Below are 20,553 nucleotides of genomic sequence, written 5' to 3'. Positions count from 1 at the left end.
AGTCCAAGTGGGTGTGTTTAAAAGCTACATCGACTTACCTGCAAACGCCGATGCTGCTGCAGAATCATCTGTTGCCTCTGGTGCCGATGTGTCCTCGCTCGTCTGACACGATGAAGGACCTGTGAGTGACGTCACAGCGTGATCTCTCGAGAACACGGCTGTGTCTGCACTGCCAGAAGCTGGGCGTTCTGAAGAGAAGTGGATGATACTTCTCGTCAGAAAGCCCAGCTAGTAAAAGTAGTAAAAACGCCCCGATGTACGCACATAATACACGCCCACTTGGACTTTTCAACACGCCCAGTTGTACTTTTGCAAGCCTCATTTGCATAAATACAAAAATGGTCATAACTTGGCCAAAAATGCTCGTTTTTTTAAAATAAAAACGTTACTGTAATCTATATTGCAGCGCCGATCTGCTGCAATAGCAGATAGGGGTTGCAAAATCTGGTGACAGAGCCTCTTTAACATCCTGATGCTGAGGGAGCCAGAGAGGAGCGGAGATTACACTTTTTTTTTTATTGTCTAACAGGGAGGGATGATGGCAAGGTGTGGGGTCAGGCACCGACCTCTGTCTTGCTACGTCTTACAATTTCTGTTTTCAATTTACACCAGTTTTCTGGCCGCACCGCTTTTTCCAAGAGAATCTGTCGCAGAAAGGTTAATAAATTCCCCCCTCCTCTTCAAAGAGGAGAATTTAGAATAAAATTCCCAATGAAACATTGTCATTTTGCAAAATCGCTTCGAGAGCATGTCTCCCCCATTAACTTCAGTGAAGAGAAGGCAATATAAAATACATGAAAACATCGCAGTTTATATATAATCTATCAGATATGGCACACTATAAACATGGCTTCTAACAAAATCAAAACCAGTGTGCAATAGTGGTATGGTACTCAGCCTTAATCTTACTAGTTACCTTTTCTTCCGTCTGAACTTTGATGTGCTCCTTGAGTTCTTCTAGCTGTATAAGACTGGGGATGCTTCCAGACGGTATATAATATGGAGTAACACAGAGATCGGAACAAAGCGCCTGGTCTTTTTGTTGGAGTATTTTTAGTTCTTCCAGCCGTTCATTCTTCTGGTTTGTGAGCAGCTCTAATCTCACTCTCAAGTCTCTTTCAATCTGAAGGATAGTCATATTGTCCTCAAACTGCAAAATGACACAAGGAAAGAATAAGCGGTTACAGAGGAGTGTAATTACATGCATTCCAAAAGCAAAATATTAGGTACATCTAAACCGGAGTAAAATGCTGATTAAAGGGGTTTTCCAACCAATAATAATTGACAGCCTATCCTGAGGTTAGGTCATCAATAGATGATGGGTCAGGGTCTGACTCCCTGGACCTCCGTCGATCAGCTGTTTTGAATTGGGTGCAGATGTCTATGAGCACTGCTTTCCCTTCAAAACAGCTGATCGGCGGGGGTTTCGAGAGTCAGACCCCGACCCATCAGCTATTGATGGCCGGAAAACTCCTTTAAGTTCTTAATATACCTTTATAGGGGCTGGAGCTCTTTTCTTCTGACACAGATCTCCAAATGCTCCGCTTTCCTCACACAGCTGTATAGTAGTTTATATACCAATTGTAGCTTACTAAAGACAGATGTCTAATCGAGCTCCATAGAAGCTGTATAAATCCTTTAATAAATTTCCGATTGGTGCCCGCATTACTACGATGCTTTTGCAAATTCTCTCTCCATCCGAATAGATGGAGTAAATGTAATGTACTGTACCTACTATTACAAGAACCATGAAGTTCCACAGCCATATAAAGGGGTAAAGTCCAGCAGTGCTGGGTAGGAGGGTAAAGACGAGTGAAAGCTAGTGAAGTAAAGAGGACTGAGAAGGTGAATAACCGAAAGACAGCTGCGGGGGAATCATCAGGTGTCAGGACACACTGCGGTCTCTTAAATGTCCGTATGATTGATCTGTTCTAACAGAACAAGCTGACTATTCAGATTGTATGTACATACCAGTATTATTGCCATATCCTCATATCAGAGCACACCAATCATACATTGAAAATGTCCGTTAGATTAAACCTCTATTATGATTACATTTTCTGTACATTAAAGGGGTTATCCCACATCAACTTATCAGCTATACGCAGGTTACGCGATAAGAATTTAGTCATTGGGAACACCCAGCAATTAAGAAAACGAGTGTTTCGAGAACCGATAAACGAACAGAGCGGTGGTTGCGTACGCGCGCTACCGCTCCATTCGTTCCGGATGGGACTGTCCAAGATAGCTGAAGCTGCACAACCGCCGCTCAGTTCAGGGGACTCAGGACCCCCGATCCTTTGACTGGTGGACACCCAGCTAACAGACACTTAACTTTCCTGTTGATAGGTGATAAGTCGATATGGCGAGATAACCCCTTTAATATACCTACGACTTCAGTTCGGAAATTAATGAAATGCAAAGTCTAGTTCAAAGCGCCTTCCAACATTGCTCACCTTGTACTCCTCAACAGATAAATCATGGCAGAGATTTTTAAGTTCTTTTCGGCAGAACAGAATACTTTTTTCAATTCGGTCTTTCATTTCTCTTTCTTCATGGATCATTCGGTTAAACAATGCCTTTAAAACAATAGAAAACATTCAGGTTAAAAGACCGCACAAAGCATGGCATGAAAGAATAAAATATAGGATATACAATAGAGCAGATTTACTAAGCGGTCTACTGTTTAGACAGCTTAAACTTAGACCAGGCAGTCTCAAGATGCGGCAACTTTATCACAGTGGTGCACGGTGTAGGATAAATTTGGCGCATCTTGCTAGACACTTTTCTCTTCCTTATATCACCACTTGATAGGCTTCGTTTTTATCTGCTGCGTTTTAAGCCACTCCCCAATTGAAAGACACTTTACAAAAAGTGTCCAGTGAGGCACCAACATCTTTTCTTAAATTAGTTTAAAATCAAATACACAAAAATGTGGTGCATTTTACTATACATTCTAGACGCAGGCAGAGTAGTAAATCTGCCCCAATACGCGTTTAGAAGTTTAACCGATATGCTATTTAGATGAGAACTCTGGTCTAATCTTTGTTTTTTTAAAAACACCACACGGTCACTCAATGGACCTTTACCCTCCTTTTAGCACTTCGATGTACCCAAATGCTCATTCTGTAGGGGGGGGGGGCAAACAACTACTGCTGAATAGCCTCAGGTAGCAGTTATCAAAACCACTTCTCTGCGGTTACGCACCTACCCCTGCTCCAAAAAAAAACAAAAAGGGACTATATTGCTCTTCCTACGTTTGCTCCACTTTCACTCCTGCAGCCATGCTTGACTTTACTTGAGAAAAAAAATAAATCACCTTTAACCTCTTAATGACCAGCCTATATTGGACCTTAATGACCAAGCTATTTTTTACGTTTTTCAATCGTCGCATTCCAAGAGCTATAACCTTTTTATTTTTGCGTCAACATTGCTGTATAAGGTCTTGTTTTTTGCAGGACGAGTTGTATTTTTTAATAGCACCATTTTGGGGGACATATTATTTATTGATTAACTTTTATTAACTTTTTTTGGGGGGGGGGGGGGGAGGGGAATAGAAAAAAATCTGACATTTCGCCACTCTTTTTTGCGTCCTAAATCTACGCCGTTTACCGTGTGGTATTAATAACACAATAACTTTATTCAGCGGGTTGTTACGATTGCAACGATACCAAATTTGTATAGTTTTTGTATGTTTTACTACTTTTACACAGTAAAAACGCTTTTTTTTCTAAATTATTTGTTTTTCTGTCTTCACATTTGAAGAGCCGTAACGTTTTTATTTTTTCGCCGATGCGGTTGTATGAGGGCTTTTTTTTTGCGGGACGACTTGTAGTTTTTATTGGTACCATTTTGGAGTAGATGCGACTTTTTGATCACTTTTTATCACATTTTTTAAAGTCAGGATTCACAGAAAACAGCAATTTTTCCATAGTTTTTTATTAATTTTTTTACGGCGTTCACCGTGCGGGTTAAATAATGTCATAGATTTATAGTCGGGGTCGCTACAGACGCGGCGATACCAAATATGTGTAACTTATTAACTTTATTTTGTTTTTTTAATAGTAAAGCAGTTTGTAAGGGGAAAAGCTGGGTTTTTCACATTTCTTTTTTAATTAACTTTATTAAACTTTTTTTTCACTTTTTTACTAGTCCCACTAGGGGACTATAATATGCGATTCTCCGATCGCATTTATAATACACTGCAATACTTCTGTATTGCAGTGTATTACTGCCTGGCCGTTTAACACGGACAGGCATCTGCTAGGTCATGCCTCCGGCATGATCTAGCAGGCATTCACGCCAGGCAGACCTGGGGGCCTTTATTAGACCCCCAGCTGCCATTAGAGACACAGATACTCGGCGATCGTATCGCCGGGTGTCGGTGGGGGAGAGAGGGAGCTCCCTCCCTCTCTCCAAAACCACTCAGATGCGGTGCTCGCTATTGAGCACCGCATCTGAGGTGTTAAACGTGTGAGATCGATACTAATATCGATCTCACACGGCAGAGCAGGGACGCTCCCAGCCCTCAGCTGCCTCTAGCAGCTGAGAGCAGGGAGATTTGACAGCTCCCTGCTCTGTTTACTTATTCCGATGCCGCGACGTAAAAAGTCTATGGCATCGGAATAAGGCCCGTTAGTGACCGACGTAGAAACACGATGGGCCGGTCACTAACGGGTTAAAGAGAACCTTTCACCTCTCCATACATGTGCAGCATGTAATGGGGCAGGGCTGCACAAACCCTGGGGCACTTTACATGTTTTTCTACCCTCCCCCGTTATTTAGATATCTGTGCCGTTATATTTGGCGCCCAATATTTAAATAACCCCCTGAACGGTCAATGGGGCGTGTTACTATGGCTGTGACGCTGTCCAATCAGCTACGGACAGTGTTACAGCAAGAACAAGGAGAGAGCAAGTGCGTACGCACACGCTCACTCTTCAGCTGTCGGCAGACTAGGACAAGACTGATCTTTCGCGAGTGATCAGTCTTGTACAGGTCTGCCGAACGGTCAAGGGGCGTGTCACAATCTCCTCCCTTGCTGTACCTGTGCATAGCTGATTGGACAGTGTCACAGCCATAGTAACACACCCCATTGACAGTTCAGGGGGTTATTTAAATATCGGGTGCCAAATAGAACGGCACCGATATCTAAACAACAGAGGGTAGAATTTTTTATTTTTTTTTAAAGAGCCCCAGGGTTTGTACAGCCTTGCCCATTACATGCTGCACATTTATGGGCAGGTGAAAGGTTCTCTTTATGGGCCTGTTCGCATCAGCGTTGCTTTCCGTTGAGGGGTTCCGTCGGGGGAACCCCTCAACGGAAAGGCAAAATGGAAACCTTAGCTTCCGTTTCCCTCACCATTGATCTCAATGGTGATGGGAACTTTGCTAATGGTTTCTGTTTGTCACCGTTGTGACAGGGTTCCATTGTTTTGACGTAAATCAATAGCGCATTCGACTGATGTGAACACAAACTTAAAAAGGGGTAGTCCCATCTGGACAACCATTTTCCTTATGCCCTATTAGGGCATATGGACATCAGAGGACAAGCTTTGGCTTGGGACCTACCTCTATGAGCCAGAGTGGTGAACCTCCATAAAAACCACCTTCTGCTTTGGCAGTGTGAACTACAGCATATATTACATGGTCTCCCCAATTCTTTTGAATCGGTACCATGCAACACACCATTTCCCTTCACGATAACGCATTGTTGGGTATTAGGAAAGCTAGATCCACCCAGAGCAACTGATCGCAGAGCCAGCTTCATCCTAAGAAAGGTTTATCTATTCGGTATGACAATGCAAGGCAAGGCAGAATTTACCTCAATGTGCTTTTTCACTTCTTCAATCCTTTGCAGACGCATTTCTTCTTTGATACCCAGCCCATCCCATATGTCCATAAGACTTGCCAGGGCTTGGTTTGTGCTGGAGATAACCGAGGAAGCCAAAACCTCACTATATTGTGGAGAATAAGCAGTTTAGGATCAAAACCAAAATATCCAGAAGAAAAATGTATTCATTAAAGGAGTTTTCCCATAATCAATATTTATCACCTACCCATTGGATAGGTGATAAATATCTGATCGGTGGGGGTTCGACTGCTGGGACATCCACTGATCACGAGCTTACCTTGCCAGTAAGTACAGCGGTCGGACCCCCACCGATCAGATATTTATTACTTTCCCTTCCAGCTTAGCTGAGCATCTATAATGGAGTGGGACAGTCAGTCATCCCCTACATAATACGAAAAACCACCAGGACAAGACATAGGGACAGCAAGGAATGATGGGAAAATTCAGTTCTGGACTAGAATACAGGCTATTAATCAGAATCCGCAATGCATTTACAAAGTTACTCATTGTATGTGCAGTAACTATATGTAAAACGCTACACGGGAACCTGTGCAGCTCATGACAACCGCGGAACAGTTGTGAAGGAGTCGCCCATGAAGACCTCCATGAATCTCCGGAATTAGAAATATATATGTACGGGTGGGATGGGTGCCTTTCCTCCAAGAAAAAGCTACATTATCAGCTTTATCCCAGAAGGTCATTGTAATGTTCATAAATGATCCTTGACATCTGTAAAGTAATAGGACACTAATCACTGTGGACCCTAGAAGCCACGTACAGTATAATCACTGTGGACCCTAGAAGCCACGTACAGTATAATCACTGTGGACCCTAGAAGCCACGTACAGTATAATCACTGTGGACCCTAGAAGCCACGTACAGTATAATCACTGTGGACCCTAGAAGCCACGTACAGTATAATCACTGTGGACCCTAGAAGCCACGTACAGTATAATCACTGTGGACCCTAGAAGCCACGTACAGTATAATCACTGTGGACCCTAGAAGCCACGTACAGTATAATCACTGTGGACCCTAGAAGCCACGTACAGTATAATCACTGTGGACCCTAGAAGCCACGTACAGTATAATCACTGTGGACCCTAGAAGCCACGTACAGTATAATCACTGTGGACCCTAGAAGCCACGTACAGTATAATCACTGTGGACCCTAGAAGCCACGTACAGTATAATCACAGTGGATCCTAGAAGCCACGTACAGTATAATCACAGTGGGGTACACCAGATGCATGGGCTCCAGTTCTGGTGGAGTCCTTTTCGGCATTTCACACAAGGGCAGTTTAAATTGCCAGCATCACCAATACCGTAGTTCAGCCCTTGTGCTGTCAAAGCACAACCTTATGTGCCCAATGGTAATAAGCAATTGCAAGTTCAAAAGTGCTTGCCGTATGCAGATTGTGGCATCTCATGGCCGTTTGTGTCCTAAGTGGGGGGGTGCATTAGAAATTGCTGAATGTCCTGTTAGAGGGGCCTGTCGGTTGCCAGGTGCCCTTTTTAGAGGGCGTACTCCCGCAAAACACATGCCCAGGGAATACATGTGTGATCGCTGGGGGTCCGACCGTCAGCGATGAAAACGGGGGACCGAAAGCCCGCCGAAGTGCTCCATGACAATGGAGCGCTGGTGTGCATGCTCGGCTAGCACTCCATTCATTTATATAGGACCGCCGTCTCCAGCAGATCCATAGAAATAAATGGAGCGCTGGATGAGAACGCACACCGTTCTCATGGAGCACTTCTGGGGGCTATCAGTCCGCCGCTCTCATCGATGGGGGTCCCAGTGGTCGGACCCTCAGTGATCACACATGGATCCCCTATGTTGTGGATAGGGGGTACATGTGTGTGGGAAGTCCCCTTTAAGGACTTCTTAACTTTTGTGGCATTTTTTTTGCTGTTTTGTTACCTGTTTTTTTTTTTTTTTTTTTAAGTGGCATTGTCCACATTGCTAATAACGTGATTAAAAGGGCATGTGATGCAAAGATTCCTCTTTGTAACACATGGTATATTCTGAAAAACTACATGAAACAAAAAGCAACACATTAATACTTGTGTTTTAGCAACAAAAAAAAAAAAAACTATGGAGGTCTAGGGGACAAAAGCGCTACTAGATGATGAAAAAAATAAAAATAAGAATGCAAGTTGAACTGAAAAAAAAAAAAAAAAAAAAAAAAAATCATATGCAGGGGGTTTTATATTTCCACATTGACGTTAAGCTAACATCTGGTTGAAAAACAGCAGGGAGGACTTTACAAAAAAACATTTTTATAAAACCGCAGTGTGTGAATCCACCCTAGAAGTAATAGTGATCGATTCACCGGAATACCAGCAATTTCCGGATGGGTCTCAGTGCACGGTTTCTGGGGAGTACAGCAACAGGAGATATCAAAGATCCGATAAAGTTCAATGTAAAGTAGATTAGTGATCATTACATCACATGATTAACGCGATTTATAAACCAGAACGAAATGTACTTTGCGGATATGGAATTGTTCATAACCCTATAGCCCCCCCTAGTGGAGCACTGCGATACACTCTGTAGTAAGGACACAGGTACAGTCCAATATAAAAAGTCCATTACTGGGCGGTTCAGTAGAAATAGCGATGTCACCACCCTGCCTTTATATAGCGGGCAGGGCACCACAGTGGACATTCCTCGCATACTACTGTACGTACAACTACGTGTGCTCCTCCATTGTTGTCGTCAGGTAACGGCTGTCGTACAGCACGGCGCCACATTCACGACGCCCTCACCTTTTCCTTGTGTAACGTGACATCCTCGGGTTCCGTTGTCCCCCTACTTGCGTTCTGGACCCGCGCTCTCCCTTGATGTAGGGATAAGGCACCTAAGACTGAGCGGGGGCACCGTAGTTTTCAAACTTCGCTCCAACGTCTCCGTAAAGATTCTGATTGGACGAGCAAAGGAAAGGGCGGGACTTTACAGTTGGGCGGTCGCTAGACGACGCTGTCTTATGACTTCGGTGTTTACGTGAGGGAGGGGTGGTCGGGGAGCAGTCACGTGACAGGGCACGGCTGTTGTAGCTACAAGCGTTGTCACTTCCGCTCTACTTTCCAGGGTATGCCGGGATTTCTCGATCCACAGTAGATTTTTGCACAGAAATGCTGGCAAAGGAAATAGTGTTATTAATCCAATGTCTCATAACCGCCTGCCTAACATAGATACTTCTGATACCTAGCAACAGCTGAAAATAGAAAATAAGCACTTTACACCAAGAGCAAAAAAATGGTGGAAGTCAAGCGCACCGCCATCTTTATTAATGTACATTATATTGCACTAGCTTCCTGAGTGGGATACAGACTGCCATTCACATCTGCAGTACATTGGGTTGCTGTACGTTTGGCACCTCAGTATTCTACGGTATTCTTGGCCAGAAGCAAAGGAATCTGAAAAACAGCCCGCAGTATATGAAATCCGGTGACATGCAGAGGTTCAGAGGGGGTCCGTATAATACTATGGGCAAGGAATTCAGGATCCGTATACATGGTTCCCCAATTTACTCATCTACATAAGGTGTGCATGGGATGTCAAGCATCCACAATATCGCCGTGATTATTCCGCACCGCAGCCTATGGTCCGCAGTGGAATTTTCCACAACGTCTGCATGAAGATAACTAAAAAGGTGTGGAAACCAATGGACAAACTGTCTGCTAAGGATTTCCATTGCGGACTGTCGTAGCGGAATTCCACAGCAATTCCGCCACGTCTGAACGTGCCCTTAAAGAGGCTCGGTCACCAGATTATCAAATCCCTATCTCCTATTGCATGTGATCGGCGCTGCAATGTAGATAACAGTAACGTGTTTTTTTTTTAAAAAACGTTCATTTTTGGCCACGTTTTGAGTTATTTTATATATATATATGCAAATGAGCTTTGAAATGGACAACGGGGCGTGTTTTTTTTTTCGTATTTCCAACTGGGCGTGTATTGTGTTTTTAACTGGGCGTGTTTACTTGTTTTACTAACTGGGCGTTGTGAATAGAAGTGTATGACGCTGACAAATCAGCATCATCCACTTCTTTTCTTTCCCAACCAGCTTCTGGCAGTGCACAGACGTCTATTTGACCATTTGTGAACATTTTCCTAAGAACGGCGTCATGCAGTGCTGACAGCCATGATTTCAGCTATGTGTCATTTCTATGAACTATGCAGTAGTTTTGTTAAACTTCTGGTTTATTAGTTGCAGCGCGCTGTGAGCCTGGCGTATTCATGAGCTGAGGGATAGCTGCACAACCACCACTGATTCATAGCTTTTACTGTGCATAGAGAGAAAGCTGTCAATCAGCAGCGGGGGAGCCTGAAGCTCACGGTTACGTCTGAATACAAGTTCACAGGGCTTGCAGCGTACTGCAGCTGGTAGGATATTAGTTCACCAAAACGACTGCATATTTACACACAAATGACAAACTGCTGAAATCAGCATTTCTGTCACTACTTTCATGCTTCTTTCATAGAGTCCATTATTAAAGGGGTTGTTCATGACCGGACAACTGATGACCTGTGTGTCTGTGCACTGCCAGAAGCTGGGTGGGAACGATGAGAAGTGGATGATGCTGATTGGTCACTGATTCGTCAGCATCATACACTTCTATTCACAACGCCCAGTTAGTAAAACAAGTAAACACGCCCAGTTGGTAACAACACAATACATGCCCAGTTGGAAATAAGAAAAAAAACACGCCCAGTTATCCATTTCAAAGCTCATTTGCATATATATAAAATAGCTCGTAACTTGGCCAAAAATGAACGTTTTAAAAAAAAACAAAAAAACTTTACTGTTATCTACATTGCAGCACCGATCACATGCAATAAGAGATAGGGATTTGATAATCTGGTGACAGAGCCTCTTTAAGGTCCTCTTACACGGCCCAACGAGGGCCGTGTAAACGAGCACCAATCAACAAGACAACTCGTTGGTCAGTGTTCATTTGCTCCTTTCACAAGGTGCTATGTATGGGGACGAGTTCTCGTTACTCCGATTGACCGTCCCCATACATTTCTGTCACGTCAGCATCACTTCTCCCTGTTTACACAGGGAGATATGCTGCCGACAACGATAATATTTTCGGCATTTAAAACGATACAACCAGCCGATGATCTTTGCCCTGTTTACACGTGTACAAATGTACAAATTTCACTTATTTTTTTAGAAAATAAATTTTTATCCATTTTTTTCTGTAACACAGAAGGTTTTAACAGAGAAACACAAACAATATGTATTGCCCAGAGTTTTTAGAAATACCCCACATGTGGCCAAAGAGCAAAGGGGCACTTAGTGGATTTTGAGGCTTTTTTTACAGATTATATTTTAGGCACCATGCCAGGTTTAAAGAGGTCTTGTACTGCCAAAACAGTAGAAACACCCATTTTGTAAACTACACCCACAAGGAACTTTTCTAGGGATGTAATGAGCATTTTGACCCCACAGGTGTGTGATAGATTTTATTAGTATTTGGACGTCAAAATGAAAAAATTTAAATTTTTTCCCGATAAGATGTCGTTTTAGCTAAAAAATAATAATTTCCACACTGATTAAAGTAGTAAAAGCCCCCCAATATTTGTAAAGCAATTTCTTCCGTGTACAGAAATACCCCATATGTGGTCATAAACTGCTGTTTGGGCACATGGCAGGGCTCAGAAGTGAAAGAGCACCATTTAGCTGTCATGGCTGCGGGCCGTCAGGCTCACTCACCTCCTAACGGCCACAGCCATGGTTCTGCGAGCGCTGGCCCCAGTCTCCTCCTCAGGAGACGCCAGCGCTCACCTCAGCCGGGTCCTGTAGGGTCTTAAAGGGGCAGCGCGCGCACCAGACTTTTATGTTTAATTAGCCCATGAGCACCCTGGACTATAAGAAGGGCCCAGCCTCTTCCTTCCATGCCTGAGCGTTGTTGTCGTACCCTATGTTTGTCTATGCAAATGGTCTACTAGTGTCTTCCATTTCCCAGTGTTTCCCGTACTTGTATCCTGTATCCCGTGCTATCCTGGTCAAGTGCCGTGCTGAGCTATAGTCGTGCTGTGCTGCATACCACGCCTATCCTGCTACACCATGCCTGACGTCTGCCTAGTCCCAGCCGAGCCTGCCTTGCTACTGTCCAAGCTGCCACATGTACCCTATATGAACTATAGCCTGTTACCTGCGCCCTGTTGGCCAACTGCCATACCGTCAAGGCGGTACGGCCCAGTGAGTCCAAGAACCCAACGTGACAGTACGCTCAGGCCATGGACCCCGCTGGTCGATCCAAGACCACAAGAGATGCGGGCCGATATGCTGGACCTCTGGTCTCGACAGGACCAACTCCCCCAGGCCTTGAACATTCTCGCAGGAGGCACAAGCTGCCGTTCCTCCTACTACACCTCCTGGCAGTGTTGATCCTCAAACTACACCTCCTGGCAGTGTTGATCCCCGTTATTCTTTGCCACTTCCTGACCGCTATGATGGAGACACAGGTACCTGTCGTGGATTTTTGAACCCGTGCCAGATCCACTTCAGCCTGTATGCAAGGGCATATTTTCGTCTGATGGCGCAAGGGTCACTTTCATCATCTCTCTCCTCACTGGCAAGGCTCTTGCATGGGCGAATCCTATCTGGGAGAGACAAGGACCAGAGACCCGTGACTTCCAGGGCTTCCTCTGGACTTTTCGCATGGTGTTTGAGGAGCCTGTACGAGTCTCCTCTGCAGCGGCTTCCTTGCTAAACCTACGCCAAGGAGACACCTCCGTGGGCGAGTACGCCATCCACTTCCGCACCCTGGCGGGAGAACTGTTGTGGAATAATGAGGCTTTGGTGGCTACATTTTGGCAGGGACTGTCTCCTAAGATTAAGGACGAACCTGCCGCTCGAGATCTACCGTCTACCCTGGATGACCTAATCCTTCTGTCCGCCCGGATTGATATGAGGATCTGAGAACGGCTCCAAGAAGCTCGTCGGGAGGGAGGCCTCCCTAGTCCGGTCCCACCCTTGCAGCAACCTCTGCTGACCTCAGGTGCTGATCCCCCTAAGGAGTCTGTGAGGATAGACCAGTGTAAGCTATTCACCCAGGAGAAACAACGCAGATGCACTTCGGGACTCTGTCTATATTGCGGCCTCGGAGGCCGTCATGTGCGTCTGTATCCCCAAAAGTCCCAAAGCCTAGGGTTGCTAGGAGAGACAACCTTGGGTAAAAAAGGACTTCTGTCTAAATTGTCCATACCCGTGACCATAGTGTCCGGTGACAAAACGCATTGGGTTTCTGCGTATCTGGACTCTGGATCCGCTGCTAATTTAATTTGTAGAGACCTGGTGGATCTTCTTCAATTACCTACTACCCCACTGGAGAGGCCATTGACGGTTGCATCGGTAAATGGACTACCCCTGCCAGACCCAGTTATAGCTGTGACCAAGCTGCTGAGGCTCCAAGTAGGAGCTCTCCACTCCGAGCTGTTATCGTTCTTTGTCTTGTCCAAGGCCGTTAACCCCGTGCTGCTGGGCCTGCCTTGGCTCCGATTACATGCCCCAGTCCTGGACTGGAACTCTGGAGAGGTTCTCCAGTGGGGTCCCGAGTGTCACAACCGTCGCCTGGGACAGATTAGTTCAGCTCAACCTCCTCTGCCTCAGTCATTGGCAGGATTGCCTGGGTCTCAACCAGATCACGGTGAAAAATAAGTATCCGTTGCCATTGATCTCAGAACTGTTTGATCGTATACGTGGTGCCAAGATTTTCAAACTAGACCTGCGTGGGGCTTACAACCTGATCCGGATTCTCTGAGGTGATGAATGGAAGACTGCATTTAACACCCGTGATGGACACTATGAATATCTAGTAATGCCCTTCGGCCTATGTAATGCTCCCGCAGTTCGTCCAGGAGTTCGTTAATGACATCTTCCGTGAACTCCTCTATGTTTGTGTAGTAGTCTATCTTGATGACATCTTGATTTATTCTCCAGATCCTATGACTCATCAGAGACATGTCCGTCAAGTTTTGCTGCGGTTAAGGGAGAATCGTCTGTGCGATTGTCACGAAGAGTCTGTGGAGCAGGTGAGAGTCTATAGGTACCTGTGGCAGCTCATACAGCAGCAGGGCAGGCTCGGCTGGGACTAGGTAGCAGGCGGACGTCAGGCGAGGTGGAGCAGGTCAGACGATGCAGCATAGCACGACTTTGGCACAGCTCAGTGCTAGACCATGGATGTATGGTTTGCTAGGAACAGGAACTGGAAATAGGTACAGGGACTGAAACAGGAAACACACTAGGAGGCCATCACATAGACAAACTAGGGAACACAACAACGCTCAGGCATAGAACTAGGGGGCTGGACCCCTTTTATAGTCCAGGGTACTCACGGGTCAAAGTTCATCAACGAGGTACGGGATCCGGCTGAGGTAAGTGGACGCGAGCACTTGCGTCTCCTGAGGAGGAGGCTGGGACCAGCGCTTGCCGACTCGTGGCTGCGGCTGTCAGTGGGAGGTTGGAGCTTGTAGCCCACAGCCACGGATAATACAGTATCCCCCTCTTACGCCCCCTCTTCTTGGGACCAGAGTGAGAGAGAAACTTCTTCAGAAGAGATGGGGAATTGAGATTCTCCTCTGGCTCCCAGGACCTCTCTTCAGGGACAAACCCCTTCCAATCCACCAAATAAAAAGTCTTTCCTCTCACTCTCTTGGTGTCCAAAATCTCCTTGACCTCAAAGATGTCCAAAGGGCTGCTGGAGGAAACCGCAGGCCTGGGAGTCTTGGAATAGCGGTCCAAGATCACTGGTTTCATGAGGGAGACATGGAAGGAGTTGGGGATTTTGAGGGTAGGAGGCAGCCGAAGGGTCCGAAGGAACCTGGGAGCAAACTTGTATGATGGCACAATCAGTCGAATATTCCTGGAGGACAGCCAGACATTCGTGCAAGGAAGAAACTGAGGAGGTTCTCTTCTTGTGTCTGCCTTCCGCTTCATGCGGTCGACCGCGAGCAGGATGGAGGATCGAGTCTGCTGCCAGATCTGCAGAAAGTCCCCAAAAGCAGCGTCAGCAGCTGGTACCTCGGACGTCTCAGGCACCGGGAGAGGAATTTGTGGGTGTTGGCCATAGACAATAAAGAATGGTGTATTCCTTGTGGACTCGCTGGTGTGATTATTGTATGAGAATTCAGCCCACAGAAGCAACTGCACCAATTCACCATGCTGCTTGGAGATGAAGTGGCGTAGGTAGTTCTCCAAGATCTGATTGATCCTCTCGACCTGACCATTGAACTGAGGATGGTAGGCCGAGCAAAAGTCCAACTTTACACCTAGGAGTCCGCATAGGGCTCTCCAGAACTTCGAGGTGAATTGAACCCCCCGATCAGACACAATACGCTGTGGCAAGCCGTGCAGGCGGAAGATGTGTTGGATGAAAAGCTTGGCCAGTTGAGGAGTAGAGAAGGAAGACCGATCAGAGGAACGAAGTGGGCCATCTTCGAAAATCGATCCACCACCACCGAGACAGTACTGCATCCAGCAAAGAGAGGCAGGTCAGTGATAAAGTCCATAGCTATATGCTGCCAGCGAGCATCGGGAACGGGCAATGGCTGGATCAGGCCAGCAGGTCTGGAGTGAGCGACCTTGTTAGCGGCACACACTGAGCAGGAAGAAACAAAGTCCATAATGTCTTTGGGCAGCGTGGGTCACTAGAAATGACGGGCAATCAGATCTTGGGTTATACGGGTACCCGCGTGAGCTGCCAGTCTACAGGTGTGTCCTCAGCGGAGGATTCTCCCTCTGTCAGCCAGGTGCACAAAAGTCCTCCCTGGAGGAATGTCCCCAACTTGCAGGGGGTTAACAGAGACAATGCAAGACGGATCAATAATGTTCTGTGGAATTTCCATGGTGTCTTCTGTCTCGAAAGACCTGGACAAGGCATCGGCCCTAACATTCTTGTCAGCCGGGCAATAATGTAGCTCAAACTGGAACCTGGTAAAGAACAGCGACCGCCTGGCCTGACGAGGGTTCAGCCGTTGGGCCGTCTGAAGATAGGTGAGATTCTTGTGGTCCATAAAAATCAGGAAGGGATGAGCTGCGCCCTCTAGTAGATGTCTCCACTCTTCCAGGGCCATTTTGATGGCCAGTAACTCCCGATCCACAATCGAGTAGTTGCGTTCTGCCGAAGAGAAGAGCTTAGAGAAATATCCACATACCATTGACTTGCCCTTGGAACCTCTCTGGAACAGGAGTGTACCAGCACAGACAGAGTGTCCACTTCCAACGAGAACTGTAGAGAAACATCTGGATGATGGAGTACAGAGGCTGACGTGAAGGCACTCTTCAGGCTATTGATTGTGGACTCTGCCTCAGGAGTCCACACCTTGGCATTCATGCCCTTCTTAGTGAGGTTAGAGATAGGAGATGTCATTGAGGAGAAGTTTGGAATGAATTGTCTGTAAAAATTGGCGAATCCCAGAAAGCGCTGTATGGCCCACAAGCCTTGAGGGCGTGGCCATTCCAGTACAGACTTTACCTATTGAGGATCCATCTCGAGACCTCAATTCGTGATGATGTAGCCCAGGAAGGGTAGAGCATCTTTTTCAAACACGCACTTCTCCAACTTGGCGTACAGACGATTCTCCCTTAACCGCAGCAAAACTTAACGGACGTGTCTCTGATGCGTCATAGGATCTGGAGACGAAATCAAGATGTCATTAAAGGAACAGTGTCATCACAAATTATTTTTTTATATGTTAAAGATGTTAGTGCTTTATTAAAAACGTTTATATTTATTTGTGTGTTTGTGTTTTACTTTTTCTTATTTTTACACTTTTTCTTCCCTATGGGGGCTGCCATTTTTTGTTCCATTTCTGTATGTGTCGATTAACGACACATACAGACATGGAATACGGCAGCCACAGTCCCATAGGGACTGCGAACGGCTCCCGTCCCATTGACTTCCTTGTACGGCGTCTGTGTGGGAACTGCGCATGCGCCGCTCCCACACAGTCCAATTCGAAATTGGCGCCGTCCGGCGCCATTTTCCTGTGGACCGGAAGTCGCGGCCGGACAGTGATATTACTACTTCCGGTCGCGGCTTCCGGATTTGTGCACTTGGACCAGCGGCAGCAAACGGAGCGGACGGGCCGGAGGGAGCCGCGGCGGCAGGAGCAGGTAAGAGATTTCAATGTATGTTCGTGTTTGTGTGTGTTTACTACTGTATGTAAACCTACTACACTGTGTGTTAGCTCAAAAAATGGCGACACACAGTGTAGGAGGTTACACCGTTCAAACCCCTCGTTTATCCCGGCACTAGCCAGGATAAAGGAGGGGGGGATGCTGAGAGCTCACTAGAGCGAGGGCTTTTTACCCAATTTTGCAATTCTGCAATTTTGGGAATAGCTCCATCTAGTGACCAAAAATGGGTAATATTATAAATTAGAATTAATTTATAATATTTCCTGACTCGTGAAAAAAAAATAAAAAATTTGAACAATGTTTAATCACCCACACACTAAATGTTTAATTAAAAAAAAAAAAAACATGTTTTGCTGGCAACACATTGCCTTTAAGATAGACTACTACACAAACATAGAGGAGGTCATGGAAAATGTTATTAACGAACTCCTGGAAGACCGCAGGAGCATTACACAGGCTGAAGGGCATTACTAGATATTCATAGTGTCCATCACGGGTGTTAAATGCAGTCTTCCATTCGTCACCCCGGCGAATCCGGATGAGGTTGTAAGCCCCACGCAGGTCTAGTTTGGAAAAAATCTTGGCATCACGTATACGATCAAACAATTCTGAGGTTAGTGGCAACGGATACTTATTTTTCCCCGTGATCTGGTTGAGACCCCGGTAGTCAATACAAGGACGCAGGGAGCCATCCTTCTTCTTGACGAAAAAGAACCCGGCTCCTGCCGGGGAGGAAGACTTCCGTGTGAAGCCCCTCTCCAAGTTCTCTTTAACATAGGCGGACATGGACAGAGTCTCTGGCAAGGAGAGAGGATATATTCTACCAAGGGGAAGGGATGCACCAGGAATCAGCTCGATAGGACAGTCATACGCCCGGTATGGGGGCAGTGTCTCCGCCTCCCTTTTGCTGAAGACGTCCAAAAATGCAGCATAATGACGAGGCAATCCTGCCAATGACCGAGGCAGAGGAGGCTAAGCCGAACGAATCTGCACCAGGCAACGGCCGTGACACTCGGGGCCCCACTGGAGAACCTCCCCAGAATTCCAGTCCAGGACTGGGGCATGTAATCAGAGCCAAGGATGGCCCAGCAGCACGGGGTTAATGGCCTTGGATAAGACATAGAACGATAGAAGCTCTTAGTGGAGAGCCCCTGCTTGGAGCCTCAGCGACTTGGTCACAGCTATAACTGGGTCTGGCAGAGGTAGTCCATTTACCGATGCAACCATCAACGGTCCCTCCAGAGGGGTAGTGGGTAATTGGAGAAGGTCCACCAGGTCTCTACAAATGAAATTAGCAGTAGATCCAGGGTCCAGATACGCAGAAACCCGATGCGTTTTGTCACCGGACACTATGGTCACGGGTATGGACAATTTAGACAGAAGTCCTTTTTTACCCAAGGTTGTCTCTCCTAGCAACCCTAGGCTTTGGGGACACAAGACGCACAAGATGGCCAGTATAGATAGAGTCCCGAAGTGCATCTGCGTTGTCTCTCCTGGGTAGATAGCTTACATTGGTCCATCCTCACAGACTCCTTAGGAGGATCGGCATCTGAGGACAGCAGGGGTTGCTGCAAGGTAGGGACCGGACTAGGAAGCCCTCCCTCCCGACGAGCCTCTTGGAGCCGTTCTCGGAGCCATCTATCAATCCGGGCAGCCAGAAGGATGAGGTCATCCAGGGTAGATGGCAGATCTCGGGCGACAAGTTCGTCCTTCATTTTAGAAGACAGTCCATGCCAGAATGTAGCCACCAGGGCCTCCTTGTTCCACAACAGTTCTCCCGCCAGGGTGCGGAAGTGTAAGATTTCTCCTTGGCGTAGGTTCAGCAAGGAAGCCACTGCAGAGGAGACTCGTACAGGCTCCTCAAACACTGTGCAAAATATCCGGAGGAACCCCTGGAAGTCACGGGTCTCTGGTCCTTGTCTCTCTCAGATAGGATTCGCCCATGCAAGGGCCTTGCCAGCGAGAAGAGAGTTGATGAAAGTGACCCTTGGATATCAGACGTGGCAATGACACCAGATGTGGTATACGACAACAGGCGTGACCGATGGCACAACACGACTCCAACACTCGATAGGGCTCAGTAACCAACACAGCACAGGATACAGGAACAGGTAGTAGGGCACGGGAACACTTGGGAACAGGATAACACTAAGGGACCATTTGCTAAGACTAACATGGGAAAACACAACAATGCTCAGGCAAGGAGTGAAGGGGCAGAGCCCTATTAATAGTCCAGGGTGATCAAGGGCTATTTATTGTTAACTTACATGTAGCCCTTTAAGGCCGGGCACGAGCGTGCGCGCGCACCCTATCAAGCAGTGCTGAGCGGAAGAGAGTGCTGGCGTTTCCTAGGAAGGAGATGCTGGCCAGCACTGAAATATCCATGGCCGTGGTCGCCGAGGAGTGAGTAGGAACAGCGGTCCGCGGCCATGGATGCTACACTTCGCCTCTGGGCGGGGCCTGATCAGCTTCCGTACTTGGCAGACTAGGAGGCTATTGTTAGGCCTGCGGTAGCCATAACAGCCATCGTTACCTCCGCAATCGCATTGCGGCAATGCCGATTGGCTACAAACCTTTTAGATGTCACAGTCCCTTTTGACCGTGGCATCTAAGGGGTTAATCGCATGATCAGAGCTATCTCCAGTTTCTTTTGCTACAGCAGGGTGTCAGCTGTAACATACAGCTGACACCCGTGGCAGATGGCGCAGACTCAGCTTTTGAGCCCGTGCCATCTATTTGTCGTAGGTATACAACATTTTTTGGGAAGTACTAGCTTTCCATGACGTATACCTACGACAAATGTCAGGAAGGGGTTAATGCCGCTTTAAACAGAGTTTTTAGGTGCGTCTTTTTGTGCGCCAGATGTTACATCAAAGCCTATAGTCAAATATAAAACTCACTACATACACTGTATTTTGATCTGTGGCATTTTTGTTGTCGGTGGAAGTTTTTTAAAAAATGCAGCGTACTCTGGGTTTGGCATTTTTATAGGACTTCAGCAAAAAATGTTCATGTTCAAAATGTTACAAAATAAAAAAACTTTCCAAAAAAGCTTGTAAAAAATGCAATGAAGAACGTTTCAAATTCAAGGGGTTGTCCGATGACATAAAATTGATAGCCTATCCACAGGATAGGCGATCAATATCTGATCGGTGGGGGTCCTTCTCTCTATCTTCGCCGATTAACTGTTTGAAGGGGCCATGTGCACCGGAGTCGCATGTACATGCAACTTTTATGCAACAAATATATATGAATTGAATATCAATAAAAATAGACAAGGTGAGAAAATGTCAAGGGAAGGTATGTAACTTATACTATAGTTGACGTTCAAGCTATCGTACTATTTAAGATCTGCATAGAGCTCCAAGTAGAGAGTATAGCAGTCACACTTCCTAAACTGCCTGCAGAGCCTAGCCGGTTTGGAGCAAACCATTGATGAAGAAGACAGGGGAGGCTTGCTCCATCTCCACCCGGTAACTGGCTGCATTTTCTGAACTGCACTGACTCCCCCCTGTGAATAACATAGGAAGTGGTTATTCTTGA

At 46.4% G+C, this 20,553-nt stretch overlaps 1 protein-coding gene across 3 annotated transcripts in view; it reads right to left on the bottom strand.

Annotated features, from left to right (window-relative positions):
• Positions 1 to 8,894, bottom strand: part of LOC142740236 (protein regulator of cytokinesis 1-like) — a 36,395-nt gene extending 27,501 nt beyond the window's left edge. The window contains exons 1-4 of one of the 3 annotated variants that reach the window (XM_075849865.1): positions 8,624 to 8,894; positions 5,825 to 5,957; positions 2,457 to 2,579; positions 917 to 1,150 (exon numbers count right to left, since the gene is read on the bottom strand). In XM_075849865.1, the coding sequence (XP_075705980.1) occupies positions 917 to 1,150; positions 2,457 to 2,579; positions 5,825 to 5,957; positions 8,624 to 8,646 (513 nt within the window). In that variant the 5' untranslated portion in view covers positions 8,647 to 8,894. Of the gene's footprint in view, positions 1 to 916; positions 1,151 to 2,456; positions 2,580 to 5,824; positions 5,958 to 8,545 lie in introns of all 3 variants that reach the window. The other 2 variants (XM_075849863.1, XM_075849864.1) reach the window with 2 other exon arrangements.
• Positions 8,895 to 20,553: the final 11,659 nt, after the last annotated feature.

The sequence above is a fragment of the Rhinoderma darwinii genome, chromosome 1 (genome assembly GCF_050947455.1).
Source record: "Rhinoderma darwinii isolate aRhiDar2 chromosome 1, aRhiDar2.hap1, whole genome shotgun sequence".
Classification (NCBI taxonomy): Eukaryota; Metazoa; Chordata; class Amphibia; order Anura; family Rhinodermatidae; genus Rhinoderma; species Rhinoderma darwinii.
Note: the sequence above shows the minus strand (reverse complement) of the source record. Positions and strands in the feature narration are given on the sequence as shown.